Source organism: Cavia porcellus, unplaced genomic scaffold (assembly GCF_034190915.1).
Source record: "Cavia porcellus strain 051 isolate PalLab524CR breed Dunkin Hartley unplaced genomic scaffold, mCavPor4.1 scaffold_16, whole genome shotgun sequence".
Taxonomy (NCBI): Eukaryota; Metazoa; Chordata; class Mammalia; order Rodentia; family Caviidae; genus Cavia; species Cavia porcellus.
The window spans coordinates 23,376,545-23,396,903 of record NW_026947499.1 but is presented as its reverse complement, the minus strand read 5'-3'; the positions used below and the strand labels follow the sequence as shown (position 1 = coordinate 23,396,903).

The 20,359-nt window shown below is 38.1% G+C and overlaps 2 protein-coding genes across 5 annotated transcripts in view; one reads left to right on the top strand and one right to left on the bottom strand.

Moving 5' to 3' along the window:
• Morc2 (MORC family CW-type zinc finger 2) overlaps positions 1-8,323 on the bottom strand; it is a 57,523-nt gene extending 49,200 nt beyond the window's left edge. For 3 of the 4 annotated variants that reach the window (XM_063225940.1, XM_063225941.1, XM_063225942.1), the window contains exons 1-2: positions 7,148-8,323; positions 584-637 (exon numbers count right to left, since the gene is read on the bottom strand). In XM_063225940.1, the coding sequence (XP_063082010.1) occupies positions 584-637; positions 7,148-7,215 (122 nt within the window). In that variant the 5' untranslated portion in view covers positions 7,216-8,323. The remainder of the gene's footprint in view (positions 1-583; positions 638-7,147) is intronic. The other variant, XM_003478309.5, reaches the window with a different exon arrangement.
• A 271-nt stretch (positions 8,324-8,594) lies between these two features.
• On the top strand, positions 8,595-17,827 carry Tug1 (taurine up-regulated 1; the record flags this gene model as incomplete). Its single annotated transcript, XM_063225943.1, has 2 exons — positions 8,595-10,941; positions 12,095-17,827. A coding segment is annotated over one exon (471 nt), but the record flags the coding sequence as incomplete, so codon positions are not given.
• Between the last annotated feature and the right edge of the window lie 2,532 nt (positions 17,828-20,359).

Genomic DNA, 20,359 nt, shown 5'->3' with positions numbered 1-20,359 from the left:
TACAGCATTTAGACGTGGGATGTACAAAGCAAGTGACAAAACACTACATTAAGTATTTACATGCATTGAGTCATATACTGACAGGCAGGCTACTCTTGAGACCTTAATTTCTAATACCATTCTCTCAAAACACTACATTAAGTATTTACATGCATTGAGTCATATACTGACAGGCAGGCTACTCTTGAGACCTTAATTTCTAATACCATTCTCTAACAAAACGAATCAGAGCTCCTTGGAGAAATGGTCAATTCTAGTACTGAGGTGGGAGACATACAAGATGAGCCAATTGAATACAGATGTCTTGTGCTCTGGGTGAATGATTTGCAGATGACAAGGTGCAATGTAAGTACCACTGTTGCTGGCAATTGACGTCTTTTGAAATTTTGTTTTATTTTTCTTTTTATCCTTGAAATACAATGGATTTGAAAAAGTATTTAAAATACTAAAAATATTTTGTGATAATGAGCCTCTTAGGAGTTATAGCTACTACACAAATATTTCAAGCCATCAGAGAACAAAAGTCACAAGGACCCAAAAAGTTTATTAGGCCAAGCAGATTATATACCAGAAGACTACGTACCTTGCATTATCAACCAGTTCAGCAAGAGCTCCAAATAAAAATTCATGAGTGGTTCTGAAATGATAAACACGAAGTTACCAGATGAACTGAACTGTGCTTTTTCCTAGAACAAGGTTGTAAACTTTCTCACTTAAAAAAATCTAAAATCTCCATTTAAATTCACATTTTTGAAATTTAAATTTCAAAACTTAGCTTTCCAGAACAAACTCATCTTAAATGTTAATGAAGTCCTGTCTTGCACTCAGAAATATTTACTCCTATTATGAATTGAGAAACCTGCTCTAAAGTATTAAGATTCTCACATGTACTTACCTCCTAAAAGCAGCGATACTATGATACTCAAAAAATATCTTTATTTTCCAGTCTTAACTAGCTGTCAGTTTCTGCGCATCTCACATCATCTTTTTTTCTTCTCAGAGGTGGTCTCACAATACAGCTTTGGCTGATCTCAAGCTCACTATAGCCCACAATGACCCTAAACCACATTCTTCCTGCCTCAGCTTCCTGAGTGCTGGGATTACAGGCATACACACATACCATATTCAGTTTATGTTATCTTTATTGAGTTCTGAATAATGTGGTACTATAGCTGTGTAAACCAAATTTTTGGCAACCTCCCAGTGAAGATAACTACTGACTCCTCTCCTTGAAAGGGTTAACTTTACTAGGGTTCCTAGGAAAGCACACTAGGCTCTTATCCCTCTAAAACAAAAAAAAGGTCTTAGATTCCTTTGTTTAATACGTATAAGGTTCTGTTTTTAGCTACAATTTCAAAAAGCCAAAATTATCATTATTCTTTCTTCAAAAACGAGTATTTTCCTTATTAAGCTATATAAAACCGTAAGTTTACACACACAGAGATGGATAATACACAGGTACTCATAAAGAAAAATGCAAACAAATATCCACTGAGCATGCTCAATTTACATCCTTTAGTCTTATAATCATACAAAAGTCGGGCAAGTCCACACAGAACCATCTAGAAAACCAGGCTGACTTTTAGAGAAAATACAAAATTATTAACCTATACCTTACCATCATTAATTTTTCATAAAATACCCAATTATTCCATAGTTTCAGCCAATAGTCAGTGAAAATTTTGAAAAATTTAGAATAAGATATCAATATTGAATAACATATAATATCAGACCACTTAAACCCTAAAGATGTTTATCAAATTGTTGTAACTGCCCAGTAACACATTTTTTCACGTAACTCTTTACATGCAAATTTACTAATTAAGTGAAACTACAAACTCTTGGAATTTTAGGAAGAACTTTTCCTCCAAGAGATCAATGAATGTATCTGTTGCTAATTCAAAGGCATTACCAGTAAGTATATTGTAATGAGATAGAAATTGTATCACCAATTCACCTAGAATACAGAGCTCAAATTTTGGCTGAAGTCCAATTCTTAATTTTACCTGTAAGAACCAATTTTCTAAAAAAAAAAAAATCTGCCTAAAAGTCATCTTTAATTATTAAAATGTATTTACATACCTAATCATCACTTTAAAATTTTCAAAGTATGAATTAAACAAGTATTCTTATACTCCACTAAGGAAATATGAAGATCAGGTACCAGTGGAACATATTTATAATCCTGACTCCTCAGGAGACTGAGGTTGGAGGATCCCCAAGAGATTAGCCAGAGCAGTTTAGTGAGATTTTGTCTCAACATTAAAGAAGTAAAATAAAAAAAAAATTTGAGGAAATGTGGCTCAATGGTTAAGGGTGCTTGTTTAGTATGTTCAAGATCCTATGTACTAGTTTCCTAATACTACAAAAACAAAGAAACAAATAGGGACAACTACACTGAAAAAATAAGGTGACCTGCTAAAAAAACTAATTAAAATGAACCTTAACATTTGTTTTCAAGCTTCCAAAGTCATTTTTCTAGCTCAATTACAAGTGATTTAGAAAGTGAATTGGTTTTCTATATTCTAAGTTATTTTGAGGATTGCTATATAAAATAATTGATTCTATTGCAAAACTTCTCATTTCAACATCAATCTACCTACATTTTAGCATAAAGTGAAGTAATCTCAAAAATATACCCCCCATAAAAAACAAAGAGCACAAGCACATTAAGAATGAAGACAATCACTTGCTGGACATGGCAGCACATGCCTATAATCCTAGCAGAGGGAGGAGGATCACAGTTGAATTCAAGGCCAGGCTTCACAATTGAGTTCAAGGCCAATCTGAACTACATAGTGAGAACTTGGTTCAAAAAAATAAAAATAAAAACAGAACAAAACAAAAAAACAACAAAAGAGTAAGAGTACAACTTATATCAAATGCACTAAATTTGGAATTAAAGAATGCCGTTTGGGGACTGGGGATTTAGTTCAGTGGTGTAAGTGCTGCCCTAGCAAGTGCGATGTCTGGATTGGATTCCCAGTTACCCCCCGCCCCCCCCCCCCAAAAAAAGAATTCAGTTTCTGGCCTTTGGTAGTAAGCATCAAGAGTAGGAATTATCAGATAAAGTAATTCTGACACTCTGCCATTAGAACAAGGAAACCAAGAATAGAAATAATTGCATCTCAGTAATCTACAATTGTAATTGCTTTACATAAAAATGAGATTAGGTAGGGGGGATACTGGGTATTGATCTCAAGGCCTTTGTACCAGGTACATCCTCAGACCTTTTATTGGTCATTTTTTGTTGTTTTAGGACAATATCTTGCCAAATTGCCCAGGCTCGGCCTAAATTTTTGATCCTATTGCCTTGGCCTTCTGGCTGCAATTATAGGTGTATGTCATACACCTAGCTTGAAAATGAGACATTTAGAATTCAGTAAGCCAATTTCAAAAGGATGAGGAAATGTTTTTATGATGATTGTTCATATCATAAAAGGAGCAACATTCAGAATCTTATTAGATGTTCAGCAGATTAATGATGGATCTTCCAGATGCCAAAGTCAGTTCTAAATATTTAAAATCATAACCTGAAACATAGCAACTGCATAAATTCCTTTTTCTCAAACAGTATTTCAAGAAGTACACTCATCACTATTTAGCATTTGAGATATAATGAATAAATATCAAAAGAAATTATTTTCTTTGCAGACCTAAATATCCAAGAAAGATCAATCAGCTAGAAAAAGACAAGATACTTTTAACAAATTCCTTGGTTTTCAACTGATCATAGCTTTTCTTTTGTGCCACAGTACAGTTTTCATCTTAGCATTTCCAGTGACAAATCCATGGGTAAATGAGCTTGTTATGTAAGGCAAATGGTCTCCATATTCATTCTCAGTCTGAATTTAAACCAAAGAATTACACACAAACTCACCAAACAGTGATAGTTTTGCCTAGTTCATGTACACACTGACAACAGTTAACTACTAAAGTTGGGAAACCCTTGAGCAGCCATTTTGAATTGTAATAGCTTTTAATATATTAAGCATGTGAACTTACATTTCAACATGTTTATACATTCTAAGTCTCGAGCTGACTGGTTCTTCTTCATTCACCTCACATACAGATAAACATACCATGCTATCATATAGACAAGATTATGAATTATTTAAAGTATCAACAGTAATAAATACAAAAAACTGTCTTTTACTTAAGTTCCCTGCTCTACCAAATAACTCAGTACAGAAAACAAAAGACATGACTATGTCAAAAGAACATCAGTCACAAAATCAACCATCTAATACGAGTAACAGAATAAAATTCCTTTTATGTGAAAACTCCAATTTGTATCATCTTGTAAAAACAACTTCCAATATTAAAACGTAAGATGTTCCTAGGCCTGTTAACCTTAATGCTGATGTTACCAAAAAATAACTATCATGACAACCACATATCGTAATATAGGAGACAAAAAAAATCAAAACATTTACTGTCTCCAACAGTGCTCCAAAACTTACCAGGTATTTGTCTACTAACATCAAAAAGCAAGATATCACTTTTTGTTTATATAAAAAGATTAACCAACATCTACTAGATTTTCTTGTATACAAAGTACAAACTGAGAATTTTGCTATTTCATATAATCTTCATAAACACTGTCTTATCAGATTAGCAATATTTTATAAATGAAGAAACTAAAGGTTCAAGAGGTTGAAGCTGTCAAATGTATGCTGGAGTGGCCTTTGGGCCCAATCTTTCCACAAAGTGACAAAGGTTTCCACCTTTCTAGCCTGGGTTGTTTGCAAGTCTACATTTAATGGGCAATAAGCAGAGTGCCATCTCTTTCATAATTCACAATATGCTAATATTGTAGATGTCCTTGAATTGTTTTATGTTTAACAAAATAAAGTACAAGACCAATCTTCTCTTCTCTGAAGGTGACATAATGAACCACCTAGAGATTAATCTTCTATGAGTAACAAGTCATTATCATGTGAGAATTCTAAAAATTTCCTCTAAATGAACTTCCTATGACGTTTAAAATAGTTACAAACAAACTTATCTTGGTATTCTAGCATTCATACTTTCTTCTGGTAGGACTAGACAAATCCGAAAGCAGAACTTCAAAGATCAAAGCTGGTATTCAGATTAAGAAATTACAGAGCTTCCAACGGCCAGTATAGTAGTGTATGACAGTAACCCCAGCACACAGGAGGACAAAGCAGCCCTGGCATTATTAGTTCAAGGCCAGCCTGTACTGCATAGTAAACTCAAGGCCAGCCCGAATTATATAGTGAGCCACCATTTAAAAAAAAAAAAAAAAAAAACCACCACTCAAAAAAAAAAGGACAGAGAGAGCGCAGTAGGTAGGAGTTGGTTCCAAAATGATTCACCCTCATAAACTCAAGCGAAAGCTGGTTCTAATTCAACAAGGAAAAGTGAGATTCACAGAAAACTCTCCATCACCTTAAACAAATGATTTAACTGAGGTTTGCTTCTTTGCTTTGGCACTGTTGCCCTACTGTTAAAACTACAAAATAGAAGAGGAAAGACAGAAATCATTCACTATCAATAAGCCACAAACTAGAAGAGTGGAATGAGAACAATCCTATAATCCTCAAGGTAGAGATTTGCTGAGATAAACTAAAATTGAAAATTCCTTAGATACAAAGAAAACCCCTTGCTTTATAGATAAAATAGGCCCTTGAAGGTAAAATTGACTAGAGTCAGCATTGCCATACATTTAAAGCACTAAGCACTGTGATAAAAATGATTTTTTTTCTTAAATACTGGCTCCTTTAAATCTACCATTCATCGATTGTGTAATCACTAGCAATCGCTTCAAGCCTTGGTTTCCCCAAATGCAAAGTAAGAATGATTCTTAACTCATAGGTTTGCTTTCAAGAGACAATGTCTAAAACAACTACTGGCACGAAGCAGTAGTTGTTACTATATTAATGTTAATCCTTGATGACGTGAAAACAAGAAATCAGATTCTAAAGTCTAGATTGTGGTCTTCCAAGATTATCATAAAATGTGCAATTTCAAATTTGTCGTGTCATTCTGTAATTTAAAACTCGGCCATTTATCAAACACAATGTCCATGAACATCTAAGTGGCCTTCACCTGCTAGTTAACATGACCAATAAACTTTCTTAAAAAAAAAAAAAAGACACTGAAGATTTTGCCCAAGGCTGTGGTACCTCCAGTGATTAGGAACATCTATGTTCCACATAAATTATCCGTGTGAGAATTCACCTAGTCAACTTACATTCAGCGTGGTACCCTTTTTAAAATAATTTGGTTCAATAAAAAGCTTTCTTAAAAAATCCGCTCAGAATTTGAATTATTTTGATTGGAAAAAACTACCCCCACGTAAAACTGTAACACCTGTCTTTTCCACAAAAGGTTAAAAGTCGCTGTAATATTAGATGACTGAAGCCTATACTCGCAATTCTGAAGGTAGTCGGTTCTTCAGCCAACTCTGGATCACTGGAGCTATTCGTTACCTATTCTCTGAGTACTAAAATAGTACAATACTTACCAGTATCTCAGAAGTAACAGCTGACTGTATGAAAGCACTGAGGTAGTTTTGGCCCCACTGGATAATGTCAGAGTGGGTGTAAGCATTAACCCTAAAATATTCCAGATGAAATTGGAATTATAGTAGCATTGTACTTCTGGAAATGCACACATTTCAGGGAAAAATTTATCAATTTGTCACTTCCTGCACAAACTACACTGGGGACAGGTACCAATTTCCAAGAAAGATAAAGCCAACTATGTCCTGAAAAGTATTTTTTCTTCTCATAAGCTGTCGTTTAAATGTTGTTTTCTTCTTTATTTTCTTGTTAAAAACATCTTACAAACTCAACTGTCTAGACTGTTTTCACTAAAGAGGAAAACAGTTAACGCTAAATCCAACTTTTGCCCATTCGAAGAGAACTTCCTGTATTCCTAGTATGTGAAATAATATGCTCTCAGTAACTGAAGTTGCATCTAGAAAAATATCGATCCAGTAACTAAGAATCTTCTGGGTTAGCAACAGATAATTCAATGATCTCGCTTCTTCATACAGACCTCAAGACATCCAGTGATATCCCAAAGAGTGAAAAAGTAAAATTTTCTGGGAAAAGGACTGCCATATTAATAGCAAAAGTTGAGTTACTGATGATCTCATTAGCACCTGTAAGATACTTACGAATTTGTGTGCAGATATTCAAAAGTTAGCTGAGCTCGATTCAGACTACTGTAATACGTGAAGGCCATGACTGCAATGGCAACTTGAATCTTTCACTCAGTGGAACAGCCTTATTCAGGAATCTGTCCAGTAAAGGTTGTTTCTGTTCCTTAAGGACTACTGAAGCAAATTAGCTATTATCTAAAATATATTCGGCAATATTCAAAACTTCAACTGATTTCTTAAGTAGTTTTAAATCTTCTGTATCATGGTATTTTGGAAAGAACTTTCAGCGTTAAGTTTCGACAGGTCGAGTCGGAAGCGAATGGTCTTAGAGTCGGTGATTGAGCTCACTGACGGTTATTTCTTCATCTTAACAGTTCTTCGAGCTCTTTTGTTGCCTTTAACTTTCTCACCACAAAACTTACCAATCCGGAAATTTATCCACGTCTATCATAAAACTGAATATGGACTCACGTCTTCGCCCCCAATGACGACAGGATCCTGAAACAGGCCCTAGACCGGATCTTTGAAAAGCATATGGCGCTAGTTCTTGTTCACCTGGTATCAACCAGAAGAGGTGCTTTTTTTCCTCCCTTGAAACCTGAAAAGATTCGGCTTGCTGTCCTGCCCCAATCTCCATAGAGTGGTGACTCAAATTATCTCACAAGGGTCTACCACGTCTCACAATTGACTGGAACAAATCACCTCATCCGGCCGCGCCCCTCCCCCAATCCCCTCAGCCACCTCAGCCCTAGGCCTTTCCTCGGTGGCGTGGCTTCTTCTCTAGCAGAGAAAGTAGTCCCAGGTTTCACAGCCCCCAAATACCGGGCAGAGACAAATAAACCACCCAGACGGGCGTAGCCAAGAGCTCCCAGTTGCCTTTGTCCCTCCCTGCGGAACTGGAACCCAACAACCGCAGCGCGCTCTTGGAACCATGTGCTGCCGTTGCCGTTGCCACTGCCACTGCCGCCGCCGCCGCCGCCTCCGCAGCCGCCGCCTCTTCCGCCGCCGCCGCCTGCGCGCCGCGCTGAGTAGAATGATAGGACTCTGCGATACGAAATTCGGTGTTTAAGGTTTTTCTGCTGCCGCCGCCACCAAACCACCGCCTCCGCTTTGTCTCCGCCGGTGCACACCGCCCTGGCCACCTCGCGCACTATCCGACGCCCCAAGCCCCCGAGGCCTCCAAAGCTCGTTCAGCCAATCACAAAGCCATTGGTTCTCCCGCCCCCGCCCTGAAACCCCGCCCTCCGACTGGCAGGCAGTTTGTACCCATGTGACCGGATCTTAGTTGGCCGGTCCCACCCTTATCACGTGAGAGCGCGCACCTCTCTTCCGGCCTTCCTGACCCTCTCCGCCATTTAAAGAAACAGTACCGGGGGCGGGCCGAGCGACGCAGCCGGGACGGTAGCTGCAGCGCGGACTGGGGGAGCCATCTTGTCTCGTCGCCGGGGAGTCAGGCCCCTAACTCGAAGAAGCCCTGGCGCGCCCTCCCCCCCTCCCCGGTCTGGTAGGGCGAAGGAGCGGGCGCGCGGTCGATCGAGCGATCGGTTGGCGGCTCTTTCTCCTGCTCTGGCATCCAGCTCTTGGGGCGCAGGCCCGGCCGCCGCGGCGCGCGCCCGGTGGCCGTTGGCGCTCGCGCCGCGTCTTTCTTCTCGTACGCAGAACTCGGGCGGCGGCCTATGCGTTTGCGATTCGACGAGGAGTCGTCCGGGTGGTCGGCGGTGGCGGGCAGCTGCTCCGCCCCGCTCCCGGAGAGGCGGCGGCAGCGGCGGGATTTGGTGCGGCCGGGGAGGCGGGGGTGGCTGGGGCCGGGGCTGGCCTGGAGGCCTGGCGCCACCCTTCTGGGCCTGCAAGGACCCAGTTGGGACAGGAAGGGGCTGGAGGATGGTTGGTGGTGGGCTTTCTGCTTTGCCTTTTTCTCCTTATGCCGCCTTAGAAAGGGCCAGGAGCTCTGGCAGCAGCTCCGGGGTGGGGATATGAGCTCCCGGAGTCGGAAGAGCTGCGTTTGTTTCCGGGCCTAGCCAGCAGCTGACCGACTGACCTTAGGCAAGTCACTCTAATTTGTCTGCGCCTCAGTTTCCTCCTCTGCCTGTGTTTGGGATTGAAATCACTTTGTAAACTACAAAGTGCTGTATTCATAAAGGATGAGTATCGTTTGTAATGTTTCTTGAGTTGCTAGAAAACTTGCCAGTTGCCAGATCCCTCGATTTGGAACCTGGAAACGTTGCCTGAATTGTACGTAGAAATTTGTGGGGATATACATGTGAAGCGACTGATGATCCATGGGTAGCAAGTTTTCAAAGCGGACTGTGATCCAGAAAAGTTAATGACAGTTTTTTTATACCAGAGAGGAAACTGAGGCCTAGATGTCATTTGGGACCCTTCACAATCAATTTGAAGCCGGCTTTTGAGTCCCTGGGATATGTGAGCTGTTTCCTATGCATAATGGATATTTGGGGTAACAATACTCCCCAGCTTGGCCTCTCTTCTAAACCCTTTCCTTTTACCGCGGGGTGCCTGAAGGGTGGCTGATGCTGATGGTACAATGGCACCCAATATAAAGCAGCTGCAATTAGGAGGTGATGTAGTTGGCAATGCTAAGAAGTGAATTCATTGTTTGGCCCAGCGCTTCTTGGTTTTCTGCTGCTTATACTGGTGCCTGACTACCTTTTTTGACCTATATCATTTTCCATGAATATAGTTGCCATCCTTTACTTGATTCTATTTTGTATTCCCTAATTTGTGTGGTTGGTGGTGACCAGGCTTATTTTTAAATGATGGTGCCAAGCCTAGCTAATAAATGGTGCCTGCGAATTTTTAACAAGTGGGCTGACTGGAACAGACTGAACCACGCATGGCATTCCTAAAGATGTTAAAAATTTTTTCTTTATTAATTCAAAGTTAACATTCTGCCAAAAATTTTGTTAAAGCACCTGCTGAACCTTAAAATCAGTAGGTTTGGAAATGATTACAACCCTAACTTCTTGGCCTGCATTGCATTCTAATTGCTTGCAACTGTGATACTGAGAAGGCCAAAATGCCATTTTTTGTTTCTTTGTTGTCAGCTGCTTTTATCAAATTTCAGACCATTGTCCAGCAAACACTATAAAAATGTTTGAATAATTGAATTTCAAACATTTTCATTTTGTGGAGTGGTGCTTACCAAGTGGTACAGCTCTAAGCACGTGGATACAAACACAGTTAAGTGTAGTTTGAGTAGATGTTAACCAGTTCTGCTATTTCATTCAAATGTCTGGTGGAAAAAATTGACTGTTCCCTTTACCTAAAGGGCAGAGACAAATGATTTCACTTCCAGAGAAATGACTGTTTTGAAGAAAGATGTGTTCTTTAGCTCTTTTGTAATTAAATCTGGATGTACCTCAAGACTCTTAAGACTGTGGTGATAAGAGGCTTTTCTCCAGAGAAAGGAAAAAAGCAACTGGAACTCAAAGCTTGAAATTCTGTGACAAAACATGAGATGTCCAGGATTGGCAGTTAAGAAGGTTTTGCTGCAATGTTCTGCAATCTTTGAAGCAGGTACCTACCTTTCAGCGTAGCCACAGCCATGGACTCCAGGTTTCTAAGAACTGGACCTGCCATCTAGAAGAGTTTGTCAGGATGTGGCAAGAACTCTGGAGGTTGATTTTTTGTTGTTGTTTTTAAATTACATTTTGGAACTGTTGATCTTGCTGTGAGAAAAGAGACAACTGAGCAAGCATTAATACCAGCGCTGTTACTGGGAATTGGAAGACCTGAGTTTCTACCCAGAACCTCAATGTAAATTGAGAAAACTCCATCGAAAGTCAATTATGGTACTTGCCATTTTCCAAAATGCCTTACCAACATTTCTGCGCTTCTCATACTCTCTTTGCTACCCTGGAAATGCTCTTCTCTGGTTTTTCATCTATCACACCTCTGCCACTTCCTCATTATCCCAACTCAGATGTTTTCCTTCCCATAAATCTCATAACTTTAGGTGGAATGTAGTTTGGTTTGGTTTGATTTTTCCAGGGCCTTGTAACTCTTTCACTGAGCTATGGTCCCAGCCCCCGAATATCTTCTTTAAGTATATTAACATGTTACAAGTATTTTTCCTTGGCAACATCTTGTAAAATAGCTATTTGCATGCATCTGTTCTCTTGCTAAATAGCAAACTGAAAACAAAGGTCTTGTTTTGTGTGCATATGTCACCACCCCATTGAAGCATTTTTTAGAAAGGAGTTTAGAGTAGGTTGTGTCAGTCATCACTTAGTGTCTCCCAGCACTTAGTATATGCTTAGTCACTTTAAAAATTCCTCTGATAATAAGGAAAGTCACTGGTGTTGGGCTGTGTTTGTTTATTTCATGTTGAACTTTTTAAAACTAAAGATCTAAGGAGCCCTTACACAAAGAAATGATCCGTTGAACAGACTATTGCATACTTACTGATGGAAAGCTTATTTTTGTCTTAACATAGATGCTTGTAAAGTGAAAGTACAAGTATGTGTAAGTACATACTACACATGAAATACTGAGCAAAACATTTCATATTGAGTTTAAAAAGCTTTAACCAAAGAAGCTTATAAGATAGCTTGAAGAATGGAAAAAGAAGGGCACTATCTCTTACTTTCTAGTTGGTATATGAACTTAAAACCTCACTTTTTGTGCCAACTGTAGACCACTTCTCCCTACCAGCTAATGCCCAGCTACCTAAATATGATCAAATTACTACTACAAAATTTGAACCTTAGGGCAGTTCCTACTTTGTGCATCCGTTAGACAGTTTTGTTCTTATTATCAACTACTAGGCTTTTGTGGTTTGTTTTCCTCCCCATTGATCATCTGTTAGCCTCTAATCCAGGCTTATCAAGAATTAGTACACATGAGACAGTTGATATGCTTATGGCAGGCCAACCCCAGTATTAGAATCCTGTTTGTAATTCCATGCATTTGTTATCTTACCTGTTTTGTCCCTCCCCCTTCTAGTCCTGTGCTTCCTGATTGCTGAGTGTTCACCTGGACCTTCTGACCACCTTCTGCTGGCCCATCATCCTACACGTCTGGTACTTGGATTTTTGCCCATGGTGATTTGTATCAACCTACTACTGAAGAAGACATCATTCCAGTGGACCACTGTGATCAAGAGACTTTCAGCCATGACAGTGTGACCTTGACCTGTACTCCAGTTGTGGTCTGCCCAGATTCAGCACAGCCCTTGGTAGTGCAGAGTCTGCAAGCCAAATACCTAAAGCTATTTTATCACAACGAAGGCCTAGTTTATTCCATGAGTGTGCATTTCTTCAGTTAAAATCTTCAGAGACATGTAATAAACTTGGACCAGGGGATTTTTAATTATCAACGCTGTCCAAAGAAAGACAACAGACATCTTTCCAAGAATAGCATTGGACCATAGCCCATAATCTCAAATGATTAAAGTTTATGAACTGCCTAAACCCCATGAAGGTCCCTGGACCATGTTCTTTTTCTACTTAAAATCTGTAGTAGCCTACTGAATGAGACCTGTTGGGATCAAAACCAAGGCACAGTGAATTCTTCATAGCATCTTCTTTGGGATTACTCAGGAACCAGAACTTTTCACATAAATGTAAGCAGTTCTGCCAAGGAATCCCTTTATCTAACAGGATCTCACAAGGCTCCAGTCAGATTCCAGAAAAGGCCTCTTTATACATCGAGATAAAACCTATATGGTAATTCCCTCTGTTTATATAGCACTTTACAGTTTGAAAGCACTTTTGTTTGTCTTAATTATCACAATACAGTACATTCCTTTTTAAATGAGGGAACTGAAGTTTAATTAATCATCCAAGGTAAAACAGCTACAAAGTGGTAGAGGCCAGGCCTTTTGACTCCTGGTCCAGTGTTATCCTAGGCATTAACTTAGCTTTTACACACAGTGTTAAAGTTGTAAACTCAGAAGATTCCCAATTTCCGTGCCTGGTGTCCGCATCAGGCAGGATGTTGTAAGTATAATCCATGGCAACATCTGTAAGGTATGGGAGCAAAGGGTCTTTACAGTGATAAACTGTCGAATCAAAATGGCAGGTGTTAATCAGATAATAAGGCTACCTAATGTGAAACACAAGCTGCTTTTAGATCTTTTGTCTATTTTCATGATTTTCCCAAGACACCCCAGTACATGTCTTAAAAAAAAAAAAAAAACTCATGAATAGCAAAAGTTACCTGTAATCCTTGGCCCTCCAACTTATTTACACAAAATGAGCCATTTTTTTAATGTATACTTGTCATGTGGAGAGTTTCCATCATCCAGTAAGGTGGTAAAATATTTAAGATGTATCCTTTCTAGCATTGTGTTGTGTTAAAGGTTTCCAAAAGACTTGCAGCAAAGATCTCTTTATGTTAGTCCACTGTGTTCTAATTTATAAAGATAATGTAATTTTGGGTAGCATTCCTTTTATAGGAAACTACTATAAAATGGTATAGTGTAACCTGATTATCAATAGATTGGCCTGGGGACCCCATAATATAGTGTCGTTGAAACCTGCCATTTTCATACCTTGTCATTAACTGTTTGAACTTACTTGTCCCTGTCATCTGAGTCTATCTTGACCACTAGCTTAATTTTTTAAATCAGGAGTTTCTAGAATAAAAATGGAACTATATGGGAGGATATTGGAGGAATATCAATTCTGCCTCCTTCCCAAAGGGCGAGTTCCATAATATTTAGCAGCATATGTCTTAGAATTGTGCTGTAAAGTGTTTTGTTTTTTTTAAGACATTACAACTTATGGGGTAAAGAGATTGGGAAGGGAAGTAGAAAGGGTAAGGAAGAAGACAAAATGCTTTCTTTAGAATTTGAGTTGTGGTCTGTTGAGATAGTCTTGTCCTCTGACAGTCATTTATAAACTCAACTTAAGGCAATTGAAATTTATACTAGACTTGAGTTTTAGCTCTATTTCCTTATAATACTGTCCACCTTAGGGAAGGAATGAATAGGGAATCACCTTATCTTACTACAGGCTTTGTTCACCCAGTTTCTAGTTTCTGTGACCTATTTTTTCTATTTCAGCATTTTGTGAACAACTTATTCTTAGATCATTTGTTTTCCAAAGGCTTTGTGGCCATGAAGCCATTTGAATGAAAACTGTGCGGAAGCCCAGAGTAAAAGTGAAGCTGCTCTGGATGACATGAAGCAAGAGGTGGGGGTCTGGATGAAGTGAAGCAAGAGTAGGGGTCTGCAGCCTGCAACAAGCATCTTCCTTTACCACCGAGGCTGATACCTAAAGGGACTTCTTTACAACATGTACAACTGCAAAACAGTTTGAAAACCACTGCCCTATACAACATGTTTGACCCAAATGGCTTTCTGACCTTTTATGTGTCTCCACTCAATATAGTCTACATTCAGTTGAGCTGAACATTCTTAGGAATATTTACTGTGTGCAGACTTAGAAAAGTACATAATGGGCATGGCTTTAGCCCCCAAAATGTTCATATGGACTGAAAATGTGGCAAGTGAACCTTCATTACTAGCCCTGTAATCAAGATGAACTTTAACAGTGATTTCTGGAATTGGATATAGTCAGCAATTCATATGTGCCCTATACTGACAAACTACTAAGCAGCATTCACTGAAACAGAATACACTAGTGGTACTTGAAGTACATGACTGAAGTCTTGAACTCTTGGATATGGGAATTGCCTGCAAGCTGGAAACTGATGCCTCATTGAGGCCATCTTAGACCAACTTCTACAGTAGACTTCTCATCATTAGCCATGGTACTCTGCTTCAAGTCAAGAAACAGTCATTAACTATGGAAACAATTCAGATACTTGCAACATTTTCTGAGGGGAAAAGTACCAGGTCATCATTCTTCATCTTAAACTACAAATCACTATGTGACTCAGCCTAGTTACACTAGGTTACACTCCTTGTTTTGTTTTTTTGTTTTGTTTTTTGTTTTGTTTTTCATTTTACTGGTTTGAGGATCATTAATAACCTTTAAAAATAAAATCCCAAAACAATTTCTTCACTGGCTTATCTGCTGACTTCCTGTAATTACTGACTACGCATCTTTACATGTAACAGTTGATCTTCAAGATACAATTTTTGATCATCCTTTCTCGTGTGTGATAAATACAGTCATTTGGAAAAATTTCCTCTAGCCAGTAAAAGGTGTTCTTTTACGATGACTTGATGCTTGGTACCATCATGTGGTAGGGATAGTTGGACCTAGGCTCTTTGACCAATACACAGTAACTTACTTGATGGTGACTTCAAATGGTGTATTACCTATCATTTTTCTGGAAATGTAGACTAACTTAAAAAGAAATGTAAAAATGGCAGCTAAGGATATTACCAGTAGACTGAAGAGCTTCTGTCTTTGTGGATGTTTGAGTGGAATCACACCTGTCTCAGTATTGTCATTTACATTGATTAAGTGTGGTTGGCTTCGTTTCTTGCTATGAGATACTCTTGGGCATTAAAACAATTGGTTTCTGTAGGAAGACTTTAATTCCTGATTTATAAACAAGTATTCCAGGGATATGCCAATTTATGTCCTAAGAAAATCTCATTTCTTTACTTCACAGTTAACTTAAGAGGCAGACATCTTCAGCTACACTTACAAATGCACTGGTTGAAAATGGTTTCTTCACAGCCTTTCTCTTGTCCTCTAGACTAATCACATGACTTGGTCTACATATCATTAAACAAGGCTTAGGTCCAATTGCTCTTGACTGCTTAACCTCAGCAAATTAAAATCTGGATGACTATTTTGCTTGAATATGCAACTGTAATTCATACAGAAGTTATCTACAAGCTTACATTTCTACTTCCTTAAAATCATCAGCTTTTATTTCTCTCTGCTTTTATCTTGCATGTACTTTGCAGAAAAAAAAAGACTGCTCTACACTCAGTCATTCCCTCTGATCGTGTTATACTGAGTTAAGATGAGGGTAATCATATGTTCAAGAGTTTTTATGTGCATAAAAAAATTGGTGATTAGAAAAAAAAGCCTAAAACTTAAAACTAGGAGCTTACCTACTGTCTCCATGCCTCAGATTTCATCCATATCTTTCCATGTGCCACTCAGCCAATCTGAAGCCATGACTTGCTTATAAGAATTCTCAGAGATGTATTAAGTTATAGAAGATGAAGACTTGATAACCAAAGAAAGTAGAGCCAACTTCAAATCTGACTCTACCATCCTTTTACTCCCAGATATAGGATAGATTCCTAAACAGAGCCTCAAGTCTGGACTAAGGATATGGCTTTCTCCTGAGATGGTATTTCTTGGGCAGATGAACAAGAAAAAAAAATGCTATATCTGACTTGTCCTTTAAAATCAGAAAGTTATATTTGACATAAGCCCTATGAAATAACTGGAGGACCCAGGGCAAAAACTAATTTATACACTCATTTCTTATTTTGCCTGATGTTCCAAGTGATATTCTGGTAGTTGATTTTGCTGGCCCTGCTGATGTTACCCTGCGTTGTCATTTTATCTATCTCAGCTCTTAACTGCCTTGTTTGACTTGCTGCAATCAACTGCTGACCTTGAGAAGACTACAGCCAGTTTTAGCTTATCTTGTGCAGAATTCCACCAAGGTTTTCTAAATAGAGATTAGCTTGTACCTCACCCCACCAGGACTTAATATTCACAACAGAAAGTACCAGTTGTACACACCTTGATCAACAGCTTTTTTTAATTTTTTTAAAATGGAGACTAAGATTGTGCTTGCTCATATAGCACCTGGGACCTCTTCTACTACATCTGGAAAGAGTACAGCAGATTGAAAATAGTCTACTTCTCTTCTGCAGTAACACACAATGAGTCTTGATTCCTCAATACTCACAGAAATGTCTTACTTCAACTTTGCAAGACTTAAAGGGATATGAGAAAAGTTTTTCACTGAACTTAAATTATCACTGACACAAATAGCCTCGCTGAACTATTTGCCAGTGGGAGGCTGTTTTCCTGTTGTCACCACAATGGTGAGGCTCTGGCAAAAGCCCTAAAACTGAGTTTGCATGCATTGAAATTCTATAGTATCATCCAGAATACCCTATTGGATATAATTACTCAAATGGACTGTAGGCTTCCTGAAAATGACAAATTTACACTCATGGTTATTTTAGAATAATTTCATTACTGAGGAACCAGCTCTAACTACATTCCCCTTTATGAACAGAAGTTCAGCATTTTCAGTCTCTGGTCTATTTGGACATAAATTGTTTTTGATTACCCAGCATCCATACCATTTCATTTTAAAAACTCCCTGATGTTTTCTGGATTCATCACTTCCTATTTTCAGTTGATACAGTTTGGACAGTCTGGCCCAAAAGCTTTGTGAGTAGACATATTAATCAGACCTCACCAGTCAGTAAAGTCCGTCTCCTTAACCATACCAGTTCTTTCAGGAGTGTCTGTATGATTCACAAGTTGGTCCAGTGATATCTCATCCCTCTGAATTTTACTGAGTTATGGAGAACAAATTCTCTTTACTGAGGTGCTTTAGTTTGTAGGATTAAAAAACATTCAAACCAACAGGGTCTACCACATTGAATGAGCCAGTCAGAGAATAAAGCCAGGGCAAAGGAAAGCAGAACCAAAAGATGGAGAGACTCAAGTCCTGATGACAGCATATTTGCTTCTGGATCCAGCTGTGCCTGAAGCTAGTATATCCCGTGGACTTTTCAGTTATGTGAAACAATAAATACACTTTTTGCTTAAGTTACTTTGAGTTGAGTTTGTTACTTGAAATTGAGTCCTAATATATAGTGTCTACCAACACTGAAACTTGACAAGTTCAAGCATTCATAAAACTAAGGTCATGGCCACACTAAAATTATTTTTTAAAGTTAAAGACAAAAATGAAACAAGAACAGAGAATATTTGAATTACTACAGAAGTAACATGGTAGAAAATAAATAGAAGAAAACAAATGTTAATCAGTAAAGGATTGGTTAAATAAGATGGTCCAGCCATATGAGAAACTCTTATCTGTTAAATAAGGTACATTTATTGTGAATGGACATGGAAATATGGTCATGACCTATTAAATGAAAAAAGCTATGGATAGAAAAGTATACCATGTAAGCACATTTTAAAACGTGTGTTTACGTGTGTAAATGCATAGAAAAGTGTTAATGGTTTTCAATAGTGTAGATTACATGAACGTCAAATTTACACAGTTCTGTATTTGGATATTTTACACCACCACATTACTTTTAAAACTTTATTTTAAAAATAAATTTAATGCTTACAGTTTGACCTTGGCAAGTTACTAAATACTGAACCTGTTTTGTCAAATGATTTAAAAATACCCACTTTTGTACTAGTGAATATTAAGATACTTCTATTCATCCATTACTCAGGCTGACTGCTGTACCTTATTTGAAAAACTCAGAGTTCAGTAATTGTTACTTAATTTTTTACAGTACAATTTTGAAAGGCCTATACTTACGTTATTAGTGATTTATATTGTGATAATTCGTGAAATTATTCCTGTTCTCATGTGATGTTAATGTATTAAGAGCCCTATTGCATTGTTTACACTAGATAGAAGAAAATCACTTGTTTTTTAATTTCTGAGTTACTCTGGTCTCAATTGCTAGGTCTGTTAATATGCATCTTATCTGAGCTTTCAGCATCACAGACAACTCCATCATCTTAAAACATTCCTTTTAGGTGCCATGTTATTTTGCATTTCCTGATTTCCTGGCTGTTGCCCCATTGCAGTTTCTTTCCTCCTTCCTAACACGTAAAATGTTGGTGTAATAGACACCTGTTGCTTTGGATTGCCCTAAATCATGTCTTTTTTTCAGTGATAGATCCCTTGTGTTTTGGAAAACTACTGTTTGCCATTCTGTGTAGTTTTAATGGAACTATAAGTTACAGTACTAAAGCTTCGTACTCCTTAGCTGAAGCTTGAGTAATCCAAGCTGTCTTGGCAAAATTGCTTTTGTACTAGGACTTTGGAGCTTAACAGAAGTAACACAAAGTAGTAGAAATTGAATTGTTCTGATGGTAGTGTCTCAAAGAAAACCATACAGTACATTCATAAATTCAAGATCAACAAAGAACCAGATTCCTGTTCTCAAGCAAGGCTTGATTATCTAGATTTTCCTTCACTTGTAGAGTATATCTTCCTTATAATTTATAAGTCCTTTTGTCAGCCAAAATGAATTGTTACTTTTTGTAATCAGATGACTAAACCACTATAAAAATTGATATTAGAAGATAAAATGGTAGGCTCCAGACTCAGGAGCATAGGAAATTTCAGAAATTATTGCACTGAGTCTGAATTAAGGGTAGCTTTAATGTGTTCTGTGTCCGAGGCAAGGGAAGTAGTAGTAGAAGCAAAACAGTAATAATAGTCTTCTGACTTAGTTTCATATAGTTATTGAGAGCAAATGTTTAGAACCAGGTTGAATAGGAGAAGGTAAAGTGAATCCAAATGACCAAAACCACTGAACAAGAATATTTACTTGGATTTCATTGGATGGGATGAAGAGGACAAGCTGAAACCCTGGAACTCATCTTTAATCACAGAACAAAATCCAGTGCCTTTTTATGCCCAGGGTGAATAAATTTTTTTGTGCTTAAGTCCGTGATAGCACATAGAGAATGATTCTCCAAATTGCTAAAATTAAAATGCCAGTTGAACTTGTAACATTACTAAGATCTCTTAGGAGAAACCATTTTTCAGAAGAGATGTTGGCTTACAGAGTATCGATGTCTTGGGAGAATTGAGAAGACTTGGAAGATCTCAAAACCCAATTAAAAATGAAAATTTGAGTTGCTCTTTTAACTATGAAGGGAACTGTGGACATTTGTCTCTAAGACAAATACCTAAAAGATGTGATAGACTGGGGAAATGTTTCTGACATAAGTAAATATGCTTGGAATTACTATCCCTAATATACAGGATGTACCCCTAATAATATTCATACACCACTTAAGGACAAGGCTATGTCTTAAGAAATATATTGTTGGGGAATTTGGTGTTGTATGTTAAGAATGCTACACAAATTTAAAATATCTACAGTGTCAGTAGGCTATATGATTTATGTTATATGTAACATAAAAACTGAAGCTATGTTAAATGGCTCATAATAAATGACCAGCCATTTTCTCAGTGCTTTGTTCAAAGCATTGTTTCAGGCACTTTGTAAGTATTATCTCATTTAATCTTCAGTTTCCCCTATGCCGTGGGTAATATATCTATTTTTCACCATTAATCCAGGCTCAGAGGGATAAAGTAACA